At 37.9% G+C, this 24872-nt stretch overlaps 1 protein-coding gene across 2 annotated transcripts in view; it reads right to left on the bottom strand.

The window, feature by feature from the left end:
- LOC134798345 (receptor-type tyrosine-protein phosphatase kappa) overlaps positions 1–24872 on the bottom strand; it is a 316272-nt gene that overhangs the window by 58428 nt on the left and 232972 nt on the right. For both annotated transcript variants that reach the window (XM_063770752.1, XM_063770753.1), the window contains one exon: positions 9433–9551. In XM_063770752.1, the coding sequence (XP_063626822.1) occupies positions 9433–9551 (119 nt within the window). The remainder of the gene's footprint in view (positions 1–9432; positions 9552–24872) is intronic.

Raw genomic sequence — 24872 nt, 5'->3', positions numbered from 1 at the left:
TTATAACCGTACATCGACCGACATCACAAATCCAAGTAGCCTGCTATTATACCAAAGTTACTCTCGTCAAGTCTTTCTTAACTAGAATAATCTTCATTTGGTTTCGTCGCATGCAGTAAATCAGCCATTGGTTTGCTGAAAAATGACAATACCCGACGCATTACCTTATGGAATATCTGAGGTCATTGAACCTCAATGCCGCTTATCTTCAATAGCAACCGAAATATATTATTGATAAGAAATAGACGATTTATACCATCTTAACCCCAAAATATTATTAGTTTATCCTAACTGTTCCATCATCATCATGCCTCATCATGTAACTTAATCACAAGGTACCTTTTCATTACATACAAATTATTGGTCTTTTTTAAGATTATTATGACGAAGAACTAATTAAATTTGGGGCAGTTTAATGTAAATTAATATTTTCTATTCATAAAAGATAAACTGTAATATGATTGATATTTTGTAGTGATGTATTATTAGATTTATTTCCATAAGGTACCTTTTCGTAAATGTATGGAGCAAATACTGTTATTGTTATGTAAGTTTAAAGTGGCATAAGGGGTTAAATATAGTATTTAGTTGGGGTTTTAGGATTTATTTCATTTGAATGACAGAATTTCTTTCATATGTGCTCAGAAAAATTGATTGTGTGTCACATTAAAAGTAAAAATATTCAATTTTGTGATTTTATATGAAAAAGTCAGAAAATACATTTTCACCTCTAAATCGGTATTGTTTTTTGCTTAAACTGTCTGTCAGTGTCGTTTTCTAATAGATAAAATTTAAATCTTGAGAGCTCATTGCAATCAATGGTGAAAATGAAATAAAACTTTTATTTTTTTTTATTTTCAAGAGATTGGTTAGTATACACATAAATCAGTCGATATCAAAAGTTTCTATTTGCATTACAGAACAAGTCGCAATATTTTTTTAATCTCAGATATATAAGGTATTATTATTTGTAGTCAACTATGTAACTTACTTCAGGAACATAGTTTTTTAGGCGGCTAAACTTAAAACTTCTCTATCGTAAAGTTGCTCATTTCACAACATTATTTTCAAAAAATCATATCTCTGTAACTACGCAACCTAGAAGGTTGATATTTTATGTTATCGATAGCTTATTTATTGTAGATTACTGGGGTATGCATAACTCCATACCCGCCATAAGGTACCTTTGACCGTGGGACGTCACATATAGTTATGAACACAGGCACTGAGAAGTAAACAATTTCATTTCCGGCTAAACTAAAACAATGTGGTGGCGCGTTGATTATATTACACTTAGTTTATCAAATCACTCGAGCAGTTTAATTCCCCATAATAATTTAAGTCATATTGTAATATAAATGCAAATAATATATAATTACGTCTTGTAATCCGTTTTAGAGATGGCGTATTAATGTCACTTATTTTTATTTAAGTATTTTTCCATCTGACAGTTTCCATTTGACAGGAACAAAATGAACGAATGAACGAATGATTTTGGCATAAAGTAGTCGCAAACCCGAAACAATGTGTGCACACGGCGACCACACTTTATGTCACTTTGTGTCATGTGTCGACCCTTCCCCATTTCTGGTAACTGTGTCGACACGGCGACGACTCTGCGACTGGAATTGTGACCGAAACAGACGGTGTCGACACAAGATGTGTCAACACCGCGTCGTAACGGCGACTGGAAATGGTTGTATGGGTGATATCAATTAGCCAAAAAAGCAAAACGGTCCGACACAGATAATTTCATAATCATTTAGATTTATAAATTTGGTTACGATTGGTTAAGTTTTGGAGGAGGAAACAGAGGACTACGAAACCTCGATATTTGAGATTTTTACGCAGGATTTTTCGCCTTGTCCTTATCGCACTACTTTTAGGTGCCGCTTCCGTTAGCGAGACGGGTATAAGTATTTACCTAAAATATTTAAAACTCAGCTCCTGTTTCGTCTTAAAAGAACAAATATAGGAATAAGAACAATTCAGGGATGGAATAGAGCATGTAAGTATTATACCTATGTATTATATTTATCGCTGTCTAGTATCCACTACACAAGCCTTATTGAGTTTACTGTGGGACTAGATCGATTTGTGTAAGATTGTCCTATAAAAATAAAATGAAAAATAAATTAACCTTATTAAACATTTCATGTGTATATTACGAGTATATTTGTCCAAGTTAAAATCTTGTATTTCTACCTACTACTAGAACTACATGTTGCTTCGTGTGTACGAATGAGGAAGTTAAAGGAAACACTAGGCATTTATAAGAAAAGTCGCATTTTTTTTAGGCATATAGGTATTACAATAAATATAAACACTTTATTTCTGTAAATATTATGTAAACCTGTGTTGTGTGGGATAAAGTGATTTCTACTACTACTACTACAATATGTAGGTATTACAAATGTCAAAATGGGTGTCTCTGACCATGGGGCTTTAAATCCAGGGCACAATTCTACTCGCTAAACTGAGCTACTTTTATTATGGCACCAACCCCGAAATCCCGAAAAAAATTTTTTAATTTTTCATACATTTTGGCTGATCAGATGTCGACGTTTTCTATGGAAAAGCCAAAAAAAATTCCCCGGTTTTAGGGTTGGTCCCATAGTAAAAGTAGCTCAGTTTAGCGAGTAAAATCAAGCCCTGGATTTAAAGCCCCATGGTCAAAGATATACGGTATAATCTCATTTCTGATAAGAGTCAGCAAGGAAATCAACAAGTAAGCAAGCAAAAATAACTAGCTTTCTGTCATGGTAACTAGTTTAGTAGCCTAGTCGTACTAAAAGAGGAAAATGAATCATCTCAACCTCAAACTCTTGAACTATCTACGTTCCTATTTAACTCTATAAACCCAGTGCTCTCATATTTTCATTTTATCTCATAAAGTCGTTAAGAAGTCATGTCTCCCAACCACTTCCATATTTGCGGTGGGAGTTCGAGTTTCCTATTTAGCTGTTTGTGCTACTAACTCTGCCTTTGGCGTGCATTTGTGGTTCTTTATTTAATCTTCTCATAGCGTACTGTACTTTAGTAATATTATAAGGGAAGTATTATTAAATAACCTATGTAAATAAGGATGCTATAGATCGAACCAACGATTTACAGATAACTCGTTTAGTGATAACGATAAGCTTCGCTCTCTAGTATCTTCGTTGAGGCGTAAAATGTCGTGATCAGCGCTGTATGGGTTAAAATTCTAGATCCCTAAACTGGCAATCCATGCCAAACTTTTTAGGTGTACCAATTTTTTTGTGCGTTTCATTTTTGTTCAGCATACGTGCTTACACGTGCTTATTTCAACACAAATACAGTGGAAACTGGATAAGTGGAATCGCAAGGGACCGGCTGTTTAGTTCCGCTTATCCAGGTTTTCCATTTATCCAGTTTTCCACTTAACCAGGTTCAAATAAAACGTTTTCTCACTTACAGAGGCTCTCGCTAACAGAGGTTGTGGATGCTAGTAATGTCGCTTATAGAGGTCACGTATGGTATGATCAAGACTTAAATAAGCATCTTTTATTAAATATGTATGTAGATATGTATGTATTAACAAAAATAGGTATGTAATCCTGACTTTAAAAAAAGCAATACTGTAAATAATCCACAGTACCTACTCGCATACAATTTTCAAACTTACAAAAACAAAATCACTCCTAATATTTATTTATGCAAGAGAAACGAGTATGGTTAAATAAATCAATGTACCGATTGTACTTTAATGCAAAAAACGATGTGTGATCTCATACAAAATACGTAGTTAAAACACGAACCATAATGTTAACGAAACAAACTACCCTCCTTGTGACGGTTTATTAAAAATACAAATTTTATAACGCCGAGCTATTCCACTCATAGAGGTTTCGGAGACGGCTGCTTCCAGTTACAGAGGTAAAAATAAGAAATTTTCGAAAAAATGGATTTCGCTTATAGAGGTCCCAAAATTCCACTTATAGAGGTAATTCGTTGCCAAGGGACTGGAACCGAGAACTTGGGTCCACTTAAAGAGGTTTTCCACTAACCCAGGTTCCACTTATCCAGTTTCCACTGTAGTACGCACTTAACCTCTTGGTAACCTCACTATCCTGCTGATTAAATTTTTTCACAAAAGAAGATAAAAAGATGATCACTCTTGTCGAGTAGATTTTTTGTAGATTATAGAGTATATTTTACTCCTATTCGCATAAGGCAGGGTTCTTTTTATTAACCTGTGTGGTAAAATCATTAACCTATTTATCGTTATGCACACCAGTGGCTGGCACACGAAAGCGACGAGTTCCTTTTTGGGGTTTCGTAGTCACCTGGAAACCCTTATAGTTTCGCCAGGTCTGTCTGTCTGTCTGTCCGAGGCTTTGCTCCGTGATCGTTAGTGCTAGAAAGCTGCAATTTGGCATGGATACAAAATCATGCATTGCAACAGAACGGTAAAATAAAAAGTACAAAAAAATTTTTTTTTAGGGTACCTCCCATACAAAAAACTTTTTTCCTTTGTCCCGATATTGTGGGGTATCGTTGGATAGGTCTTTCAAAACGAATGCGGGTCTTCTAAAACCATTTTTTTATATAGTTAATGTTTTCGGAAATATGCGCTCCGAAAGAAAAAAAATATGTGTCCTCCCAGTGTAGGGTAGCTACGAAACCCTACACTGAGCATGGCCCGACATGCTCTTGGCCGATTATTATTTTTAATCTGCATCAGTACGGTTACCATCAGTTTGTCACTGACATAAACGCCGTCGAGAACGTAATTTACTTTCTATACATCCCGTTTGCACTAATATGCGAGTGCGAGTGAGATGTATAGAAAGTAAATTACGTTCTCGACGGCGTTTATGTCAGTGACAAACTGATGGTAACCGTACTGGGGCATACCCAAGTCTGCACTTATAAGCAAAAAAACAGCTTGTAGTTCTTGCTACGAGTAATAAGAAAACGTTTAGCGTTGTTCCCGGCGTGAGTCCTAAAAACATAATTAAGACGGCACGCCGGGCCGGACTCCCGCCGCCAATCGACCGTAAACCTTGGCCTGCGAGTTAGCACAACACAATTCAACGTCTGCCAACGACATCTTACTTATAGACTGGGTATTTCATTATTTGATATATCGAAATATGGTTAAACACATATTATTGTAGGTATACTTAACTCGTTTGCGTCTTTCCTGTAGATATTGCAAAGTTAAGAGAATAAAAAGCTAATTTTATGCTCTTACAGGCGAGACACAATTTTTCAGCGCTTGAGACTAAAATGAGAAAAACGTGATATAAATGGACCGGGAACTTTCATTATGTCCACCTTATTCTGAAAAACTAGTGTAAGCCCTTTCGATATTAAACTTTCGTGAGACATATTTTAAATTGTTTATACGACAACGGTTTCACTCACTTGCACGAGTGCACGAGTTGCAGCCGCCGCGAGCACTCGAGCCTGAGGAAGGACCCCCGAAGGGCCCGAAACATGTCGCCAATAGCGACTAAAAATTCAAGTGAGTGAAACCGTTGTCGTATAAACAATTTATAAGCCCTTTGTTTTCACTTTTCAATCTGTTATTCTAACAATTTATAAGTGGTTCTAATTCACGCGACGTTAATATCGGATTCAAACAAAAAAGAAGTTTCGATTAGCTTAACTGAAAGCCTCACGGGAAATACTTTATGCAAATAACTAGATAAATATACAAAATAAAGTTTTTAATTTAAATGTTTCTTTTATGTTTTGCATACTTGTTTTGGTTGTGTCAATAAAATAAACGATTTAACAACCACTGTGAAATCATTTATACATATATTATGAAATTTCTTTGTCGAGCCTAAAATTGCTGAAGAGAATGATGTATATATATATACGTATACTAGACTCGCACACAACACATTAGATTGATACCTTAAGCACATAGTTTAGATTTATCTACTCATTCCATTCCATTCCATTTGTGGCTGTTAGGTTATACTTGTAATAAAGATACAGAAAGAAAGTTAATTTCGAAATACGAGTCCATTATTTTGTCAGTCCATGTCTAATACTACAACAGGGTACTTCGTTAGCTGTAATTCCGTGGCAAGGAATCGCCGTGAAGACAGCAATCTCAGGCGTCGGGCAAATTAACCAGGTATCCGCTACTAATGCATCTCCCGACGATCTTGTTACGTTAGTATTAAAGACTGTTTTTAAATGTCTTAGCGTTTTGTGCTTGTAACAAAGTTTACTATACGGCATGCATCTGCGATAGCTCTTATTGAGGTAATCTTAAGCACTATTTTTGAAACGATTCAGTGTCTTGTGCAATTAATGAAACATGGTTCGAAAGCCTCTAACTACATAAAATACAATGTGACTCGTATTGCCTTGCACATTCAGTTAATTTTTCAATGGATTCTATAACGTAGATACATGACAAATACAACAGGTATTGTTACGACGACTAGACTTAGACTAAATATTTGTACTTATTTACACCTATAATATGGTAGATCACAGTACTATATGAACTATATCAACTCACTGTCATCTGTATTATAACCTGTGTTTCACAAATCAAATATTACGTTACTTACGTTTAGCCAATACTGAGGAAACATTTAATTTTAATTGCTAGGTTTGGATCGAAGTGTATGGAAATCTTATGAAGTAAGTGCAAATAAGACTAGCAGATTCATGATCCGTGTATAGTTGCCTGAAATAAAGTTTATTTCATTTCATTTCATAGCTTGTTTGAAGGTTGAATATATTTTATGAACATGCCTAGATAGTATTTAAATGGTTTATATAACTACCAAAACCGAACCGGCCAAGTGCGTGTCGGACTCGCGCACGAAGGGTTCCGTACCATTACCACAGAATAAATAATAGTACTACCGTACAGAAAGGAAACTTCTAACAAAACCGAAGTTTGACAGCGTTTCAGGGTCGAATCATGCTGTCCCTTTCTAATATATGGCACTATCACTTTCGGCTATTTAGGGTTGTCAAAATTAAAGCCATCTTATCTGTGGTCGTGGACGCAAAGGGACGTCAAGTTGTGTCAACCGTAATAATTGCTCGGAGCAATGCTGAGCCGAACGGAGCCGAGTTTGCCCGAAGGGAGGAGTATCGCACCCCTGCCATTACGCAAAAACGGCAAAAAAATCACGTTTGTTGTATGGGAGCCCCGCTTAAATATTAATTTTGTTTTTAGTATTTGTTGTTATAGTGGCAACAGAAATACATCATCTGTAAAAATTTCAACTGTCTAACTATCAGGGTTCTTGAATTACAGCCTGGTGACAGACAGACAGACGGACAGACGGACAGCGGAGTCTTAGTAATAGGGTCCCGTTTTTACCCTTTGGGTATGGAACCCTAAAATCACATGATTGGCAAATTCAAGCTTGAAATATCATTTCAAAGCTCGTAAAACTTTCGTTTTGTACGATAAATATTTTAAAACCTGTTAACTCGACTCCAATCCAATTTAGAAAGTCAATTTTCATCTCGTCTAGCAACGAACGCGCGCGCTCAATGAACTTTTGGAAAAATAAAACTTAAGTGCAAAAAGTAACACAACCGGCCAGTAATAAAAGTTGTAATTAAAGCGTTTCCACACGTACGAGCAAATAAAAGAGAAAATACTGGCAGGTTCGTTATTAAGGTGTGCGTAGTGATGTTCCTAAGGGCAGGTATAGATACGGTTAGGGTTTGCAATCCGGATCCGAAATGTATGAAATTATCCGGATCTGGATCCGGATCCGCGGACATTCCCATTCCCGTCGTGCAAACCCTAGGTACGGTGCAAGGTAATATGAAAAAAAAAACTTACACTCAACATAACTAGTTTTCAGCTCCTATTAAAATCTAGTAAGTTGTTCATTTTTAGTTTACCTTAATATACATCGAGCTACAAACTCATCTCAGTTGTACAACTCTTAATGTTAGGAATATTACATAAGGTCAATGTGGCTAATTCCGTCATAGGGACTATTCCGTCCACGAGCGTATGTTTCTTTGATTTTCAATCGTATAGGAAAACCAACCTGCTTTTGATTGCTGAAACTAAAAGCAATCGCTGCTTTGTCGATGAAATTATCAATGTTGTTCGTTGTTCGAGAAAAACGCTAGTGGATGGAATAGTCCCTATGACGGAATTAGCCACGTTGACCTTACGTATTGCAAAAGTAACTTATTAAAATGTACTGCGCTGAATATTATTATTTCTCAGATTCGGTTTGTTATGGAAACCCATAAAATAAATACAATAAATACTTACATAAAGTACCTTATGAAAAAGTGAAATCCCTTTACAATTATGTTCTTATTTCGGACGTATTTCTTGCATTCAACTCACGTTACAGTTCTTAGATGCATGTTGAAAAGTTTTCGCCCAGCGAGCGAAAACTTGGAAACAAAAATTCAACCCTGTAGCATGAGTGTAACGAATGTGTCAGCAATAAGGTTCACCTCTTTTTAAATTCCTTGCTCTAACGTAACGGTTGAACAATATGCAGTTGACGTGCTGCCGCGCTTAGCATCAGAGCAGTAACTCATTTTCATCACATCTAAAATCTCCTCTCATTCGCGCTCTAAAATTTCTGAACGCGCTTCTGTCATGGGTCATGGGCTCCTGAAAGTGATTTGTTTGCCAGTCGATGGGCAAGTGTATGTAGTATCTGTCTGAAGTATTGCGAGGCGATGGATGGTAGTGGTATTTTATAAAACTGTTTTTGGAAAGTGTTGTGTACCGTAGCGTATAAGTTAACTTTAAATTGTACAGTGATTTGGTTTATACTGTCAGACTGTATAAATTTTGTTTGAATAAAAAAAAAAATGTCATTCAATTGTATACTTTGTACTTGTACGATATGTTCTATCTACATTATACATTTGAAAGAGATTTCAAAATGAGTTCCTACTTATGCTATTAGGGGCTGTCCATAAATTACGTCATCGATTTTTGACGATTTTTGACCCCCCCCCCCCCCCTATAATCATCCAAAAATCATGCTTCAAATGACCCCATTTCCTCCTACTTCATGCTACCGTCATCCGATGTCCAGACCCCCCCCCCCAATTTGAAATGACGTAATTTATGAATAGCCCCTAAGCGCGGCAGCGTGGACGTCGATGGGAAAATATAAAAGCGCCCATTGGCACATCACTATACGTGTGTTCACTGTTGTCATTGCGTATATATCTAAGGACTGGCCTTACGGGAAGAATGGGGCCAGTACAGTGGTGTTACTACAACGCGATTGGTTGATGAGTTCGCATCACGCGCGCGATTTGTTGATGAGTTCGTATCACGCGCGCGATTGGTCGCAACTAGTTGCGTTAGGCTGCACGATTGGCTCGAATTCGTGAGTGACACCGCTGAACTAGTACCATTTTTAGTGCCCGTAAGGCCCGTCCTGAAATATATATCAATGGTGTGTCCACTATTGTATACGTACGTACCTGGAACTCGAGCTTGTAGAGGACGGGGAACTTGCGGCGCTGCTCGCACAGCTTGGGGAAGTTCTTCAGCTGCACGGGCTCGGCCGGTATCGTTTCCGTTATGGAGCCGTTCTCGTCAGCTGCGTCAGAAATGAAAAGGTCAATTTCACAGAATTGATAATATATAGACCGACCGCTTAAATGAGTCCTCGCCTGCGAGGTACGGGGGCGACGGGGTAGGACGACTAAGGGCCTTTAGTCGTCCTACCCCGTCGCCCCCGTACCGCGCAGGCGAGGACTCATTTAACCGGTCGGACTATAGACAAGAAGGGTCGTTTAAGGCAAAACTGTGATTTCATGACAAGTCCATTTCGCTTTAAGCTCTGGCATTATGTACACATATGTAGTGATTTATCCGACGTTTCAGTTGAGTTGCTCCAGCTGTGGTCAAGAATAACTGACGTCCCAGTAAAATGTCAGCTCAGTGATATGGGTAAACAACACTAAACTATCCAAATATAGTTATAAAAATGTTCGAGGTAGATAAATAAAATAACCCAATTGGTTCCGTTAATCCGTTTAAATCACTACATATATGTATATTGGTTTTGAGCCATTCACCGCTCACAGCACTCGAGTTGTTAATGAGTGCGTGTCTCACGTATGCATACACGAGGATTTCGGCGTATTATGAAAGCATAGTTCTGTCTTAGCAACCCAACCCCTGCATATCTTTTATCTTTGTGGTTAACTTGTGTTTTGGTTGGAAAGTTTGTTGTTGGGTCAATCAATTTTTCCTTTTTTCTTTGAAGGAATGTTACGACATACCTAGTTTATTAGAAACAATTATGGTTATATTGGTTATACAATGTTATGTAACGTTAGATGGCAACCAGACCAAAAGTGAAATATATATTCTGAAGTAATTTTTTTTTTGTAAAATACAGATAGAATTTTGGGTGTCCAAATCCACAAAGCAAATGTTTACGTATCTTTGATGTCGATTGTACAGTGAGCTGTGAAATTACATGGAGAAATTATGAATGAATTCATTGATAAATTCGCCATGTAGGTACTTTTAGTAAAAGTCTTTTACGGCTGATGGTACAAGAAAAATTTGATTGACCCCGGTAATTTTAGACGATAGGTACTGATAAATTTGAAAATGGATGATACTTCTTGATATTGGGTTTCATTGCTGATAAAATCATGCAATGAGAGTGTAAATTACTACTAAGAAGTATTAGTAAAAACTTTAAAAGTGCCCCTCGTCTATGCAAAATAGAATTCATAATTGTAATATGATATGAATATTTTTAAGGTACACATATATTTGTTACTGGAACATAAAATAAGGACACTTCTTTAGTTTTTGGGCTATAGCTTTGGTTATATAAAGACAGCTTTTATGATTAAAGAATATATGATTGTATGATTTTTTTCTAAAAAAACAAATGTAAATATATCTGTCTACGAGTTTATCATTATTAATATAAAGCTTGATGAGGACATTTTGCGACACAAATTATTTAACTAACTATACTAGAATTTGAATATGGTTAGTTTCAAATTAGATTTGTAAGCCACACCACACAGAAGAATAGCCTAATATATTTGCCACAAAAATTCCTAATCATGAATCTCAATGACGAATTTATAAAATGTAACCTTGTTCTAGGAACTAGTAGATAACATATGAATTCCCACGTTTTACACTACTGACTATGACTATAGTTCGTTTTTTTAGCATTAGGAAACGACTACGCGATCTTGACGTGTTTTTTAATTGAAAAACATTTTTAAAAATGAGTAACTATTACTTATGAAAGCAAAACAATGTAAATAAACGTATATGATTCTTAATTGTTAAATATTTAAAACTTTTGCGTTTTGAACACATATTATTTCACATTTATAGACGAGTCTATCGCGATTTTATTTATTTTAATACCTTTATTAAATAAATTCGTAATAGACCCGTCTATAAATAAGAGTTAATATGTTACATATTTGCCGGGACTTATTTTTCAAAAGTGTTTTTTATTAAAAATACACGTCAAGATTGTTTACCTTTTTTCTAATGTTAAAAAAACGAACTATAGGGTAGTAGGCCGTTAAACACTTTACAAGTAAACACGGCGATTCGAGACGAATTTGAAATAGGTACCTACTCGTGTTGTTGCCAAATTTACAGAAGGTTTAGCAGCTATGGGCGGTTTACCCAATACGCTCACTCACACGTGCATTTCACCCGCTTATTATTATATCATCTCCAATAGATGGGGATCGATTAGAGGTTTACAGTAATCAATGCCAGTGGGCCTGGCCGGCGGCCAAGCGACACCGGACGTTTATTTGGCTGACCACACAAATAAAAGATGAATCCGCACTATTGTCACTTAGGTAATATGATTTATGAATATGATGTTATGAATGCGAGTTGTTTTCCGCAAAACTCAACGCAAATGTGGAAAATTCGAACCGGAATATAAAAGAACTTAGAGGCGTATTATGATTGTAATAGGTTAAAGTGTCACTTAAAAAAATATATTAAAAAAAATCTATATATTTCCCAAAAAAGTACTTAAATCTACATACATATGTGTGCAAAATCTCTAGTTTGAGATTATGTGCGCGGTCACTAAACTCGCGTTTTGTTGTTACCTAACTAATTCAGAATATAAACAAATATCTACTTACCTTAATTTAGCTAATGGTTTTTTTTAGTTTGTTTGCCAGTATATTTGCCAGAGCATTGTCATTTGTGAAATATTCTTTTAGAATATTATTGACTTGCGATGGCTTTATATTTTCTAATATATGTAGGTACTAATTCCTTAGGTAATTTATACTGAGAGATCATATCCATAGCAAATTCAGATAAAATTCTTAACCTTTTATTACAAGTAGAATACGCTTTCTTGTCTCTGATTGTGCAATTATTTAATACCTATAAATTGTAAACTAGTATGTACGTTCTTAAAAAATGGTACCTACGAGTATAGTAACCTAGTTTATCGTAGAATAAAGTAAATAAACACTCCAAAAATACGAGTAAATAGTTGTATTATTGTTGATTTCCCATTTCCGAAGATTTAAGATCGCTTCCACTGCGATGGTTGCATTCTGATATAGCACAGATATCGCCAGGCCTCGGGCTTATATCCGACACGGGCTGAATACGGTATTAGAACAGGCGAAATATAATAAAATCAATGCCGGTCCGCAATCGTGAAATAACTATGGAATAACAGAAATATCCCCGGGCTTTGCGATTTATCTGTAGCCTTTTTTGTAACAAAAATACTCGAGGGACAATAGTCTTTTGTATTTTGCATTCTCAGAAAGAAACGCACAAACGGGAAATTCCCTAGGAAAAAATTATCATTCTATTTTAAGCTTATCTATAGTGATAGGTACATATACAGAATTAAATAAAAAAACTAGCATCAATTTGAACAAACATTTTAGTAGTTGTAGCATTTTTCGTAATTATGTGTGTAATTGTAGTAGAAACGAACTATGAAAATAAAATATAAACACTTATTCGAAAAGAGTCAAAACTGTACCGTATTTATTAATTAGAACAGATTCAACGCAATACTATCTAGATAATTATTTCATTATTATTATATTTATTATCTTCAGAGGTTTCGGCTGGGTTGCACTAGCCTATGGTCACGGATGACTGACGTCCCAGCAAAATGTCAACGGAGATACGGGTAAACAACACTAAACTACCCGAAAATAGTTTATAAAATGTGCTAGCTGGCCATTGACGCATTTTTATCACTTGTCATGTCATGCGTCACTTTAGACGAAACGGGAGCTGAGCTAAAAGTCAATTTTGAGATTTCAAGCTGAATATACCCGTCGCTCTGACGGGGCGTGAGAGACTGTATTTGTGTGTGTAATGCACGCACACAGATGCGTACGCTTGCACCCGCGCGCGCCTCATTGCCGACAATTTGCAATGTTATTTTTCGTGCGTTACTGCCACGAGGCGTTCACTTATTACTTACTGTGTTGCGATTGAATTTTTTGACCCGGCTTACGTTTACGGAACTCGATAATCTTTCTACTACTGTGACTTGGCTTTGTTTACTTGACTTTGCTGATCAGCTTATTGTTTTGGACTCCGTGAGTTGTGGTTACCTATTGGACCGCACGCAATTCATCTACCTTTATTCAAGTAATTAAGCGTAATTAGCCGAAACCTTTATAAGAGTGTAATTCATAAGAAGTACATAAGATATAATTTATGTACTGGTTTGCTGTTAGCTTTTAATTGTATCACTTTACATATATAGTAACAGCACCAGTCATGGGACATTTAAGAGGAAATTTGGAGTATTTATGATATTTCCCTTGTACATGTAAATGGTCCTCCGCTTAGCGTGTTAAAAGATGAAAGTCCTATCCGCCTTTCATGTTTTAGGCGTGTTGTATCAAAGATACTGCAATGAGTTTCCACATAATTAACAAGTTAAAAATATGCTTTTTTTCTCCAGTCATGGACACCAAAGTAATGGGCCCCCGGTAATGGACGTGGATCCAGTAATGGGCCCCCTATAATGGACATTGCTCTATCAGTATAAAATATAGAAATGGGGAATAAGTTATGGAAAAAAAATCAATTTTTGGTATAAGCTTTTATCGCTGAATGTATTTTTCTTTCCACAACCAATTATTATTGTATTAGATTCATCGAGACAATTCTAATATACCCAAACACAATTAGTTAGGGTTTATTGCGATAAAGTTTCCATAACCACCTCCTGTCTCCATCATCAGATCAAGTCCATGTTATCATAATATTGCATTATCATCCGATTTGCATACTTAATTACGTACTTACACAAAATTTCAACTGAATCGGAAATGGAAAAGTGGGTCAAATTCAGCTACCAAGATTTGACCCACACTAACTAACAAGGCAAGTTAAATAAAAGTTTGGAAAAACGATATTAATTTATCCTAAGTCCGAGAATACCTCCTGGTTGACATATTTCGTAACTACATTTTACTTCTGTATTGTTTAAAACATGAAATTATGGCATAGCAAGCATCATTATGTCAATTGTCCCATCATAGGAGGTATGCAGTTTTACAGCTCCTATAATGGGATTGGGCCAAATACTACTATTTTTTTACATCTGTGGAGTCACAACATAGTGTGTTGTATACCTTATCTCATGGTAAATGCAATTAACAAAACACATTCTAGTTTTCATCAAGTATTAATTAATTAAAATTTAATAAATTAACTCACCTCTCTTAGCGAAGTTGTTAAGAATTTTTAGTGATATTTTTTTCAGTGGCACGACAACTTTTGGGTTGACGCACATTTCTTAAAAAATAACCGAATTTAATAAAAATTCAAACATAATCCGCTCTAGGACTCTTATTTATGATAAAAATATATCCAGTGTTTATAAACTACTTTTATATACTTATTTTAGAGGAACTGTGTTTTTTTGTCCCATTACTGGTTCCGTGTCCATTATAGGGTATACTACTATATGTTACTCAAATAACTAACACGGTTACACTGTTGTAAGAACATTATTTTTCAGGTAGGCCTTATTATACCTACTATAGGCCTTATTACCTCCTAGTACCTTAGTAGTAGTAGTACTACTACGGAAATTGATTCAAAGACTCAAGACTGACTTAAGTGGCAGTAGGGTGTAGGGTTTTTTCTAGGCTTAATGAGTTCGCTGAAGCTTATTTTTTATACTTAGCGCACAGAACCACTAGTTTAACAGTATCAGCTCTAACCACATGTCACCATTTTGTCCTTTACGTAACAAACTCAGGGGCCCAGAATATCCGATGTACCTATCAAATCAAGGTTCTGTACCAAATAAGGCCCGGTTATTATAGTTCGTTATTTTTTAGCATTAGAAAGAAGGTAAACAATCATGACGTGTCTTTTTATTAATAATTATTGAAAAACGCTTTCAAAAATTAGTTTATATTACTTATGAAAGCAAAAGAATATAAAAAAGTATATGATTAATACATACATACATACATACATACAATCACGCCTATTTCCCGGAGGGGTAGGCAGAGACCACGGATTTCCACTTGCTACGATCCTGACATACCACTTTCGCTTCCTTCACATTCATAACATTCCTCATACACGCTCGCCGGTTTAGGGTGCTCTTGCTCATTAATATGATTAATATGATTTATAATTCTAACATATTTGCTATGACTTATTTTTCAATGGTAATTTTTAATAAGACATGTCAAAATCTGTTACCTTAATGCAAAAAAAAACGAACTTTAAGCGTGCTAACTTTCAAAATTTCATTTTTTATAAGATAGTATAAGTAGATGGGAAAAATTTTTGCGTCCATGTCCACCAGTGAGTAAGTGATTGAGATACCTAAACATTTAACTTTATAATGTAAAATGATATAATTTACTAACCTACTCGTTTAATTTCAGGTAGGTTGAATAAGGAACCAAGTAACCATGGGGAGGAGCAGTATTTACTAACATTTTCTTTTTGGGTCTTCAGAGTGTATCGTTTACTTTTTTTTGCACATATTACACTTAAATATATATTCTCTGTGTAAACCCTTACGTCTTTCAATGACAAAGGCAAGTTCAGCAAATGTACAATTTGTATGATCGTGCCTGATATTTGAGATCACAGAAAATAAATATTTTAAATCCACTATTCTGCGACCTTCTAAAATTTTGTTTTATCATGATTCATGATCAAAAAGCTCGGATTCAATAGTCATATCAAACGTCGATTATGCATTTGATGATGAGCTTGCATTTTCTACCATTGGTGCTGCAAATGCATCAACCGGTGGCGATAAACTTTGCCCTCTTGTAAAACAAATTACTATTGTGATTGTGTCCAGCAAAAGGCCAAAATTCGGTTTACTTTCCTGTTTAAAATATTACTAATTTATTCATATTTCAGATTAGGTACATAGGTAACTGTCTGAATGTTACAATGCCAGCTGGCAAATTCTATCACTTTTGTTTGTTTGGTAGTCATGGTAACATTCACTTACATTGATATCCTTATTAAGATCTGTATCTTATTATCCAGACCTTAAAATATTGCCACCGTTGCCCTTTAAAAAAATACTGTTTAAATAATTGGCTACTCAAACAATGCTTCTATAGTATAAATAATGACTACACAAAAATGGGTAGTATTGTATATGATGCACGAAATAAGGCCCGATTCTTAAGCGGGTTTAAATTTTGAGGCCATGTCCGCTAATACTATAGACAAAATATCAAGTTTAATAAACACAAAAAAAAAAAACATTGATGGGCCTTATTTTATAATTTAGGCCTTACTTTGTAATTTAAAGTAGAGTTAGGCCAAGAAAAATCTATAGCGATTTTGATAGAACACGCAGTGCAAGTATTATTTCAAACGTCGCTTCTATGAAATTATGACATATAAATAACACTTGCACTGCGTGTGCTATCAAAATTGCTGTAGACTTTTCTTGGTCTGACTCTAAAATATTCTTTATCACACCACAAACATAAAAACAAATTTAAAAAAAACCGGCGAAGTGCAAGTCGGACTCGCACACGAAGGGTTCCGTACCATTATTTATAAAAACGGTCACCCATCCAAGTACTGACCCCGCCCGACGTTGCTTAACTTCGGTCAAAAATCACGTTTGTTGTATGGGAGGCCCCACTAAAATTTTTATTTTATCCTGTTTTTAGTATTTGTTGTTATAGCGGCAACAGAAATAAATCATCTGTGAAAATTTCAACTGTCTAGCTATCACGGTTCGTGAGATACAGAGATACAGACGGACGGACGGACAGCGGAATCTTAGTAATAGGGTCCCGTGTTTTACCCTTTGGGTACGGAACCCTAAAACCGATTTACAATGTAGATAAAGGTAGCAACAGGCGGTCTTATCGCTGTTAGTTCTTATTCTTCGTTTGTTTAGCATTAAAGTGAAGGTGACGTGTCTTTTTTAAGCATGCAATCGTATAATTATTTAGCTTTTTTTGTAATTGTTCGCGAGGCTAACGCCATCTAGCGGGCATCCCAAGAAGAGGCGGAGTTACGAAGCACGGCCGCGCGGGGGCGCGGCGACAGCCTCTACCACTTTACCATCTTACACGGCAAGGCACACAAGCCGCTCTCGCGATTTTTGCCAATTTTTATATAAAGTCGCCATACTATCAAAGTTGTATAATATTCATTTAATTTAATATACAATAAAACAATTTTGTAAAATCAAAAATAAGAAGAAGTCATTGAAGAGTCCCGCCTGCTGCTCCTGAGACCTCCTGAATCGCTAACCTCCCAAACATTGGACCTCCGAGCCGGAAGCTATCAACCAGCGCCAGGATCAGCAAGAAACGGTCAGGCCATCCATTCTTCACCTTCTTCCCTTCAATCGGCATTGTGCTAATACCGTGTCTATTTTGTAACCTTCCAGTGTCGAGCACGTGTCGCGTGGTGCACACGGCCGCCATTACGTGCCAACAACGAGTTTCGGGAATAAACTGTAAGTGCTTTACATTCTCTCACACAAACCATGGCTACTCCTAAAACAGCAGTGACTCCAATTTCTTTAACTGTCGATTTAAACGATCCGCGTGTCTTGACGCAAAGACGAGGCACACTCAAGGGTAAACTCACGTTATTCGCTAAATATGTCGCTACGCTTAATAAGGCTAATTTAACGAATATTCAAAAAGTCGAGTTACAATTACGCATAAATAATGCCGCGAGTTATTATCGAGATTTCGATGTCGTTCAAACTAGGATCGAGTAGTTAGCAGAGTCGAGTGACCTCCCTAAACATTTAGAATACCGCGAAGAGTTCGAGGGGCAATATTATCAGACAGTGGCCGCAGCGTCCGAATTAGCTGACGTCGGCAACAGCCCCGCTGTTGCTAACGGCAGCGCCGCTGCCCCTGCCAGCGCCGATTCCGTGGGCTATAAGGTTAAATTACCTACTATATCACTCCCCACCTTCGACGGTTCATACGAGCATTGGTTAGGGTTTAGGGACACGTATACTTCTCTGATACACGATTCTAAGGACCTAGGTGCCATACAAAAGTTTCATTACCTACGCGCAGCCTTAACCGGCACCGCTTTGCAAGTAATCAAGTCCTTGGAATTTTCAGCAGAGAACTATACAACCGCGTGGGAGCTTCTCGAAAACCGTTTCAATAATCATAGGTTACTAACACACAATTACGTAAAGTCACTTTTCAACACGCAATCAATAAACAAAGAATCGGCTACACAGATTAGAAAGCTGATTGACTCCGTGTTACGTTCCCTTCGTGCCCTGAAGACCCTAGGAGAACCTACGGACTCCTGGGACACGTTAGTCATCTATTTAATAGTCACAAAATTAGACGCGGCTACGGAGCGCGAGTGGGAGGAACACAAGGGCTCAGTCAACTCTAATCGGCAGGATTCTACCTCTCGCATTAAGCTAGCTGATCTGATTACTTTTTTACAAAATCGTGCAGATATGTTGGAATCTATTGCGGCAAATCATTCCAAAAATACGCACTCAAATTCGCATGAAAACAAAAAGTCATCAAATCAGTCGCAATCACACAATGTACACGCAACGCATAGTTATGCTTCTAGCTCCACGGTTTCACAGTCACACACAAACAAATCCAGTTCCAAACGCACTTCGCCTCGCAATTGTCAAATGTGCAGCGCCAATCATCCGCTTTATTCGTGTAATAGTTTCCTAGATTTAACTGTAACCGACAGAGTTAAATTGATCGAGGATAAGAAACTATGTCACAATTGTCTTCGCGTTGGTCACACAGTTGACAACTGTTTTTTTGGCCCGTGTAGGATCTGCCAGAAGAAACATAATAGCTTGATTCATAGCCTGAGTAGTGACAGTGACGGTGCATCAGCTTCGGCTGGCAGTGTAAACAACAAGCCACCGGCGAGCGCCGTCCCCGCCACCTCGGCTCATCACACTATTACACTTAATTCGCACACACTCTCAGCGCCGTTAACACCGGTATTATTATCTACTGTAATAGCAGATGTTGCCGATAGCAACAATAAATTACATAGGGCTAGAGTTTTTCTCGATAATGGCTCAGAACACAGTTATGTCACCCAATCTTTCGTAGACAAATTAAATACGCCTTTGATACAGTCCACTTACAATATTTCAGGGTTAGGTAAATTAGTCACGCAAACCACACACTCGTGTCAGCTTAACCTACAGTCTATTACAGGTGACTATCATGCACGCATCAATTGCATGGTAGTCGCTGTCTTAACGGAACCGCTGCCGTCAGCAGTGATAAGCGCGCATTCCATTCGCATTCCAGACAATATTCAACTCTCGGACCCTACTTATTTCAAATCATCAGATATTGATATATTGATAGGCGGTGATTATTTCTGGGGCTTGTTAAATAAGGATCGATTTCCTCTCGCAGAAGGGCCTTATTTACAAGATACTAAATTTGGTTGGATGGTCGTGGGTCCGATCAATAATAAACGCATTAAAACAAATAAGACTACTTGTCATTTCACGCAAACTTTAGACACACAATTAAGACAGTTTTGGGAGCTCGAGGAGGTGCCTAAGATAGGAGACGGACTGACTGACGACGAGCGCGCCTGTGAACAGCTGTTCGTTTCAACTACGCAACGCGATAAAGATGGTCGTTTTTTAGTGCGTTTACCCCTTAAGAGCGCTATTACATTTCGGCGTTGAGCGAGTTTAGGTATTTTACGCGCTGCGGCAGGTCGTGCGAGCTCAGTATGCCGATCCCTTCTACCACACTCGCACTACAATGATGGATTAAACATTCTTGATCCTTCGCGAAGCATATTGAAATCTACCATAACAACACTAACTGTACTTAACTTTTAAAGTCCTAAAACTGTTATTTGGAAAGTACGAAAATACTAAATGCAGTGCAAATGTACATAGGGGCTGTTCATAAATTACGTCATCTATTTTTGACGATTTTTGACCCCCCCACCCCTCAAATCATCCAAAAATCATGCTTCGGATGACTCTGTTTCCTCCTACGTCATGCTACCATCATCCGATGTCCAGACCCCCCTCCCCCCCTCCTCCCATTTGCCCCATACTCGAACTTATGAAGGTATATTACTCGAAAGAAATTATAGGTAGCTACTCGCTTATTTACATGTTTCGTCATTGCATTTGGTACCTCAAATTCGTCTCAACAAGATCTTTGACTTGACACTGAAGATACACAGGGTCTGATGATGGAGCTGGAAGGTGGCCACGGGTACCAGTCTATCATGTAACTAAACAACTTCGTGTTTGGGCTCGTTTGATTCGTCTCAACGAGATCTTTGACACTAGGTGATACTCAGAGTCTGATGATGGAGCTGGGAGGTGGTCACCGGTACCAATCAACCATGCAACTAAACCACTTCATGTTTAGGCTCGTTTGATATGTCTCAACAAGATCTTTGACACTAGGTGATACTCAGAGTCTGATGATGGAGCTGGAAGGTGGTCACCGGTACCAATCAACCATGCAACTAAACCACTTCGTGTTTAGGCTCGTTTGATTAGTATCAACAAGATCTTTGACACTAGGTGATAAACCAAACACGAAGCCCAAACACGAAGTGGTTCAGTTACGTGATAGACTGGTACCCGTGGCCACCTTCCAGCTCCATCATCAGACCCTGTGTATCTTCAGTGTCAAGTCAAAGATCTTGTTGAGACGAATTTGAGGTACCAAATGCAATGACGAAACATGTAAATAAGCGAGTAGCTACCTATAATTTCTTTCGAGTAATATACCTTCATAAGTTCGAGTATGGGGCAAATGGGAGGAGGGGGGGAGGGGGGTCTGGACATCGGATGATGGTAGCATGACGTAGGAGGAAACAGAGTCATCCGAAGCATGATTTTTGGATGATTTGAGGGGTGGGGGGGTCAAAAATAGTCAAAAATAGATGACGTAATTTATGAACAGCCCCTATGTACATTTGCACTGCATTTAGTATTTTGTTGAGATGTTGAGATGAATAAAACGTGCCTAAACACGAAGTGGTTTAGTTGCATGGTTGATTGGTACCGGTGACCACCTTCCGGCTCCATCATCAGTCCCTGAGTACTATCTTGTGTCAAAGATCTTGTTGTGACGAATAAAACGAGCCTAAACACGAAGTGCTTTAGTTGCATGGTTGATTGGTACTGGTGACTACCTTCCGGCTCCATCATCAGACCCTGAGTACTATCTTAAGTCAAAGATCTTGTTGAGCCGAATCAAACGAGCCCAAACACGAAGTGGTTTAGTTGCATGGTTGATTGGTACCCGTGACCACCTTCCGGCTCCATCATCAGACCCTGAGTACTATCTTGTGTCAAAGATCTTGTTGAGATGAATAAAACGAGCCTAAACACGAAGTGGTTTAGTTACATGGTTGATTGGTACCGGTGACCACCTTCCGGCTCCATCATCAGACCCTGAGTACTATCTTGAGTCAAATAAATACATATAGAATGTCAGGTCGTTTCAAATATTTTTAATCCTGTCCGGTAGTTTATTAAACTGTATCATTATAAATTATAATACTATAAAAACAGTGCTAGGATCAAAGTCTCTCGTTGCGGTTTACACGCACACAGTATAGCGTTTTACACGGCGCCCGCCGCACACAATGATAAAAAACCTCGTCGTCGCCGTTGAAAATGTGCGGAGCCGACCGACACACGTCCTGCCTCTACAAGCTCTGCCGCGGCACTGAGCTGGCGCAGCGCGCGTCATCGGTAATATAGAGTAGTTTTCAAAAAATTGCCAAAAAATTATAGTAGAATTTCATAAACACTAATGTATACCAACAGTATAAGCAAACGTTGCAGATTGCTTGAGTATGAAAATGACTTCGATATTAAGTAGATTTTCGTAGGAATTGACACTTGTTTCGGAGAGAAAATTGAGTTCGTTTTATTTTGATTTTCTCTTTCTCAAAGGTATGTAGGAAAAATATCGTTTGATATGCCTAAAGTACAGGGTATTAGTAATACAAAATAGCCAGGTTTAGCCGAGTAAACTTCTCAACATGTCCAAATAAGAGCTCGCCATTCAGTGCTTCACGGGGTTTTTCGGAAACGACCATCAGAAAAAAAATCATTACTAATTTAATAAGTCCTTTTTCTAATATTTACAACGATATTTCTAAAGATAAGAAGACGCTTTTACTGGAACAAGTACTCATTGTTTCTAATAATGAGCGCAAAGTGCTGAATTTCGTCGACTAGTATCATCAATTTTGCATTATTTCGACTTTTCTTGTAAGAGCGCTCTTAAGGAATCAGCTGATGCGCTCGGCGATACCTTCGATGTAGCTAGGAGTAGGTTCTTATCATTAGAACGCAAACTCGAGCGGCTCCCGGACTACAAAAATATGTACTGCGATTTTATGCGTGAGTACATTGAGCTAGGGCACATGTCACTTATACACACATACACAAAGCCTTACTGCTTCCTTGTACACCACGCTGTATTAAAAGATAGTCTCACTACACGCTTAAGAGTCGTTTTCAATGGATCAATGCCCACTAGTTCAGGGAAATCTTTGAACGATTTGCAATTAGTCGGGCCGACCATACAAAACGATATTTTTTCCATATTGTTACGTTTCCGCGAGCACAGATACGTCGCCTGCGCAGACGTGGCAAAAATGTACAGGCAAGTCCTTATTCAACCCGACCAACGGAACCTTCAACTAATTTTGTGGCGAGAGAACCCTTCGCAGCCGCTAAATATTTACCAACTTAATACGGTAACTTTTGGTACTTCGTCTGGGGCCTTTTTAGCCATCCGCTGTCTCAATCAGCTGGCAAAGGAATGTGCTGACGAAGAGGTCGCTCGCACCATATTAGAAGACTGCTACGTAGATGACCTAATTACAGGAAATAATGATAAACACGCTTTAATTGACATCTGTGAAAAGGTCACCGACGTACTTCAGTCAGGTTGTTTCCCGCTCCGAAAATGGGTGTTTAACTTTGACGTTTCGCAATTTTCCTCGTCCAAAATTACGTCACGCGAATTGTGTTTAGGCGATAACTGTCAAAGTAAAACACTCGGCTTAGGATGGACTAACAACACTGACGAATTTCATTATACGGCAAAAATACAACAGGATAATAACGAACCGATAACAAAGCGCAAAATATTATCGGTAAATTCACAAATGTATGACCCTCTCGGGTTACTTTCGCCGGCCATAATTATTGCCAAAATTTTACTCCAAAAACTATGGCTGTGCCGCTTAGATTGGGACTCGGAAGTACCTGAGGAGGTCGCATCTGCCTGGCGTAGATACATACTCACACATACACAACACATACATAGCCTCCGCATTCCTAGTTATGTAATGGATGCGTCTGCGCATTGCACACAGTTGCACTTTTTTTGTGATGCTAGTCAATCGGCCTATGGAGCCTGTGCATATGTGCGTTCGCTTTCGGGACATAATAATGAGGTCATAACAGTGCATCTGTTGTGTTCTAAGAGTAAAGTCGCTCCTTTGAAGTCCGTCAGTATCGCGAAACTTGAGTTGCTAGGCGCGCTGTTAGCTGCTAGGTTGTACTCAAAAGTAATTAAATCGCTCAAAGTGAAGTTCGATTCTGTGTATTTTTGGTGTGATAGCACAATCGTTCTAGGGTGGGTCCGAATGTCACCCCACACCCTTAAAACCTTTGTTCAAAACAGAGTGTCGGAGATGAACGAGTTAACCGGGAGCGCGCAGTGGTTACATGTAAGTAGCAAAAATAACGCAGCTGATTTAGTTAGCCGCGGCCTTGAACTTGACGCGCTTATCAATAATTCGTTCTGGTTCAATGGACCGCCCTTTTTGCATGAACCAGAATCTGACTGGTTACCTAGTACTTTATCGCGCACTTCCGAAATTATACCGGCCGATTTACCTGAAATAAAAACAAATACAATTAATATGACAAGCCAAATTAACACCGATGTATTCGAATTCGACAGGTTTTCGTCTTCTAACCGCTTACGGCGCGCGGGTGCTTATGTTTTACGATTTATAAATAACACACGCATTAAAATCAAAATAAATCGTAAAACTGGCCCGCTGACTGTTGACGAATTAAATGCATCGATGCAACATCTGGCGCGTCTTTCGCAAATGAAATCTTTTCCTGTTGAGTATGATAAGATGATAAATAACTTACCTGTTAAACACACGCGCGGGATTAATAAATTAAATGTCTTTCTAGACACAGATAAACTGATAAGGGTCGGCGGTCGTATTAGTAATGCGACTAGTTTTTCATACGACAAAAAACATCCGATTTTGCTTTGTTCGAAACATCGTTTCACACAGCTTTTGTTTCTGAGTGAACACATACGATTACTGCATGCGCCTCCTAGTCTCCTGCTTGCTACTATCAAAGACTGCTGGTGGCCTCTCGGAGGCA

This window comes from Cydia splendana, chromosome 16, assembly GCF_910591565.1.
Source record: "Cydia splendana chromosome 16, ilCydSple1.2, whole genome shotgun sequence".
Lineage (NCBI taxonomy): Eukaryota > Metazoa > Arthropoda > Insecta > Lepidoptera > Tortricidae > Cydia > Cydia splendana.
The sequence above is the reverse complement of the archived record's forward strand: the minus strand, read 5'-3'. Positions and strand labels throughout refer to the sequence as shown.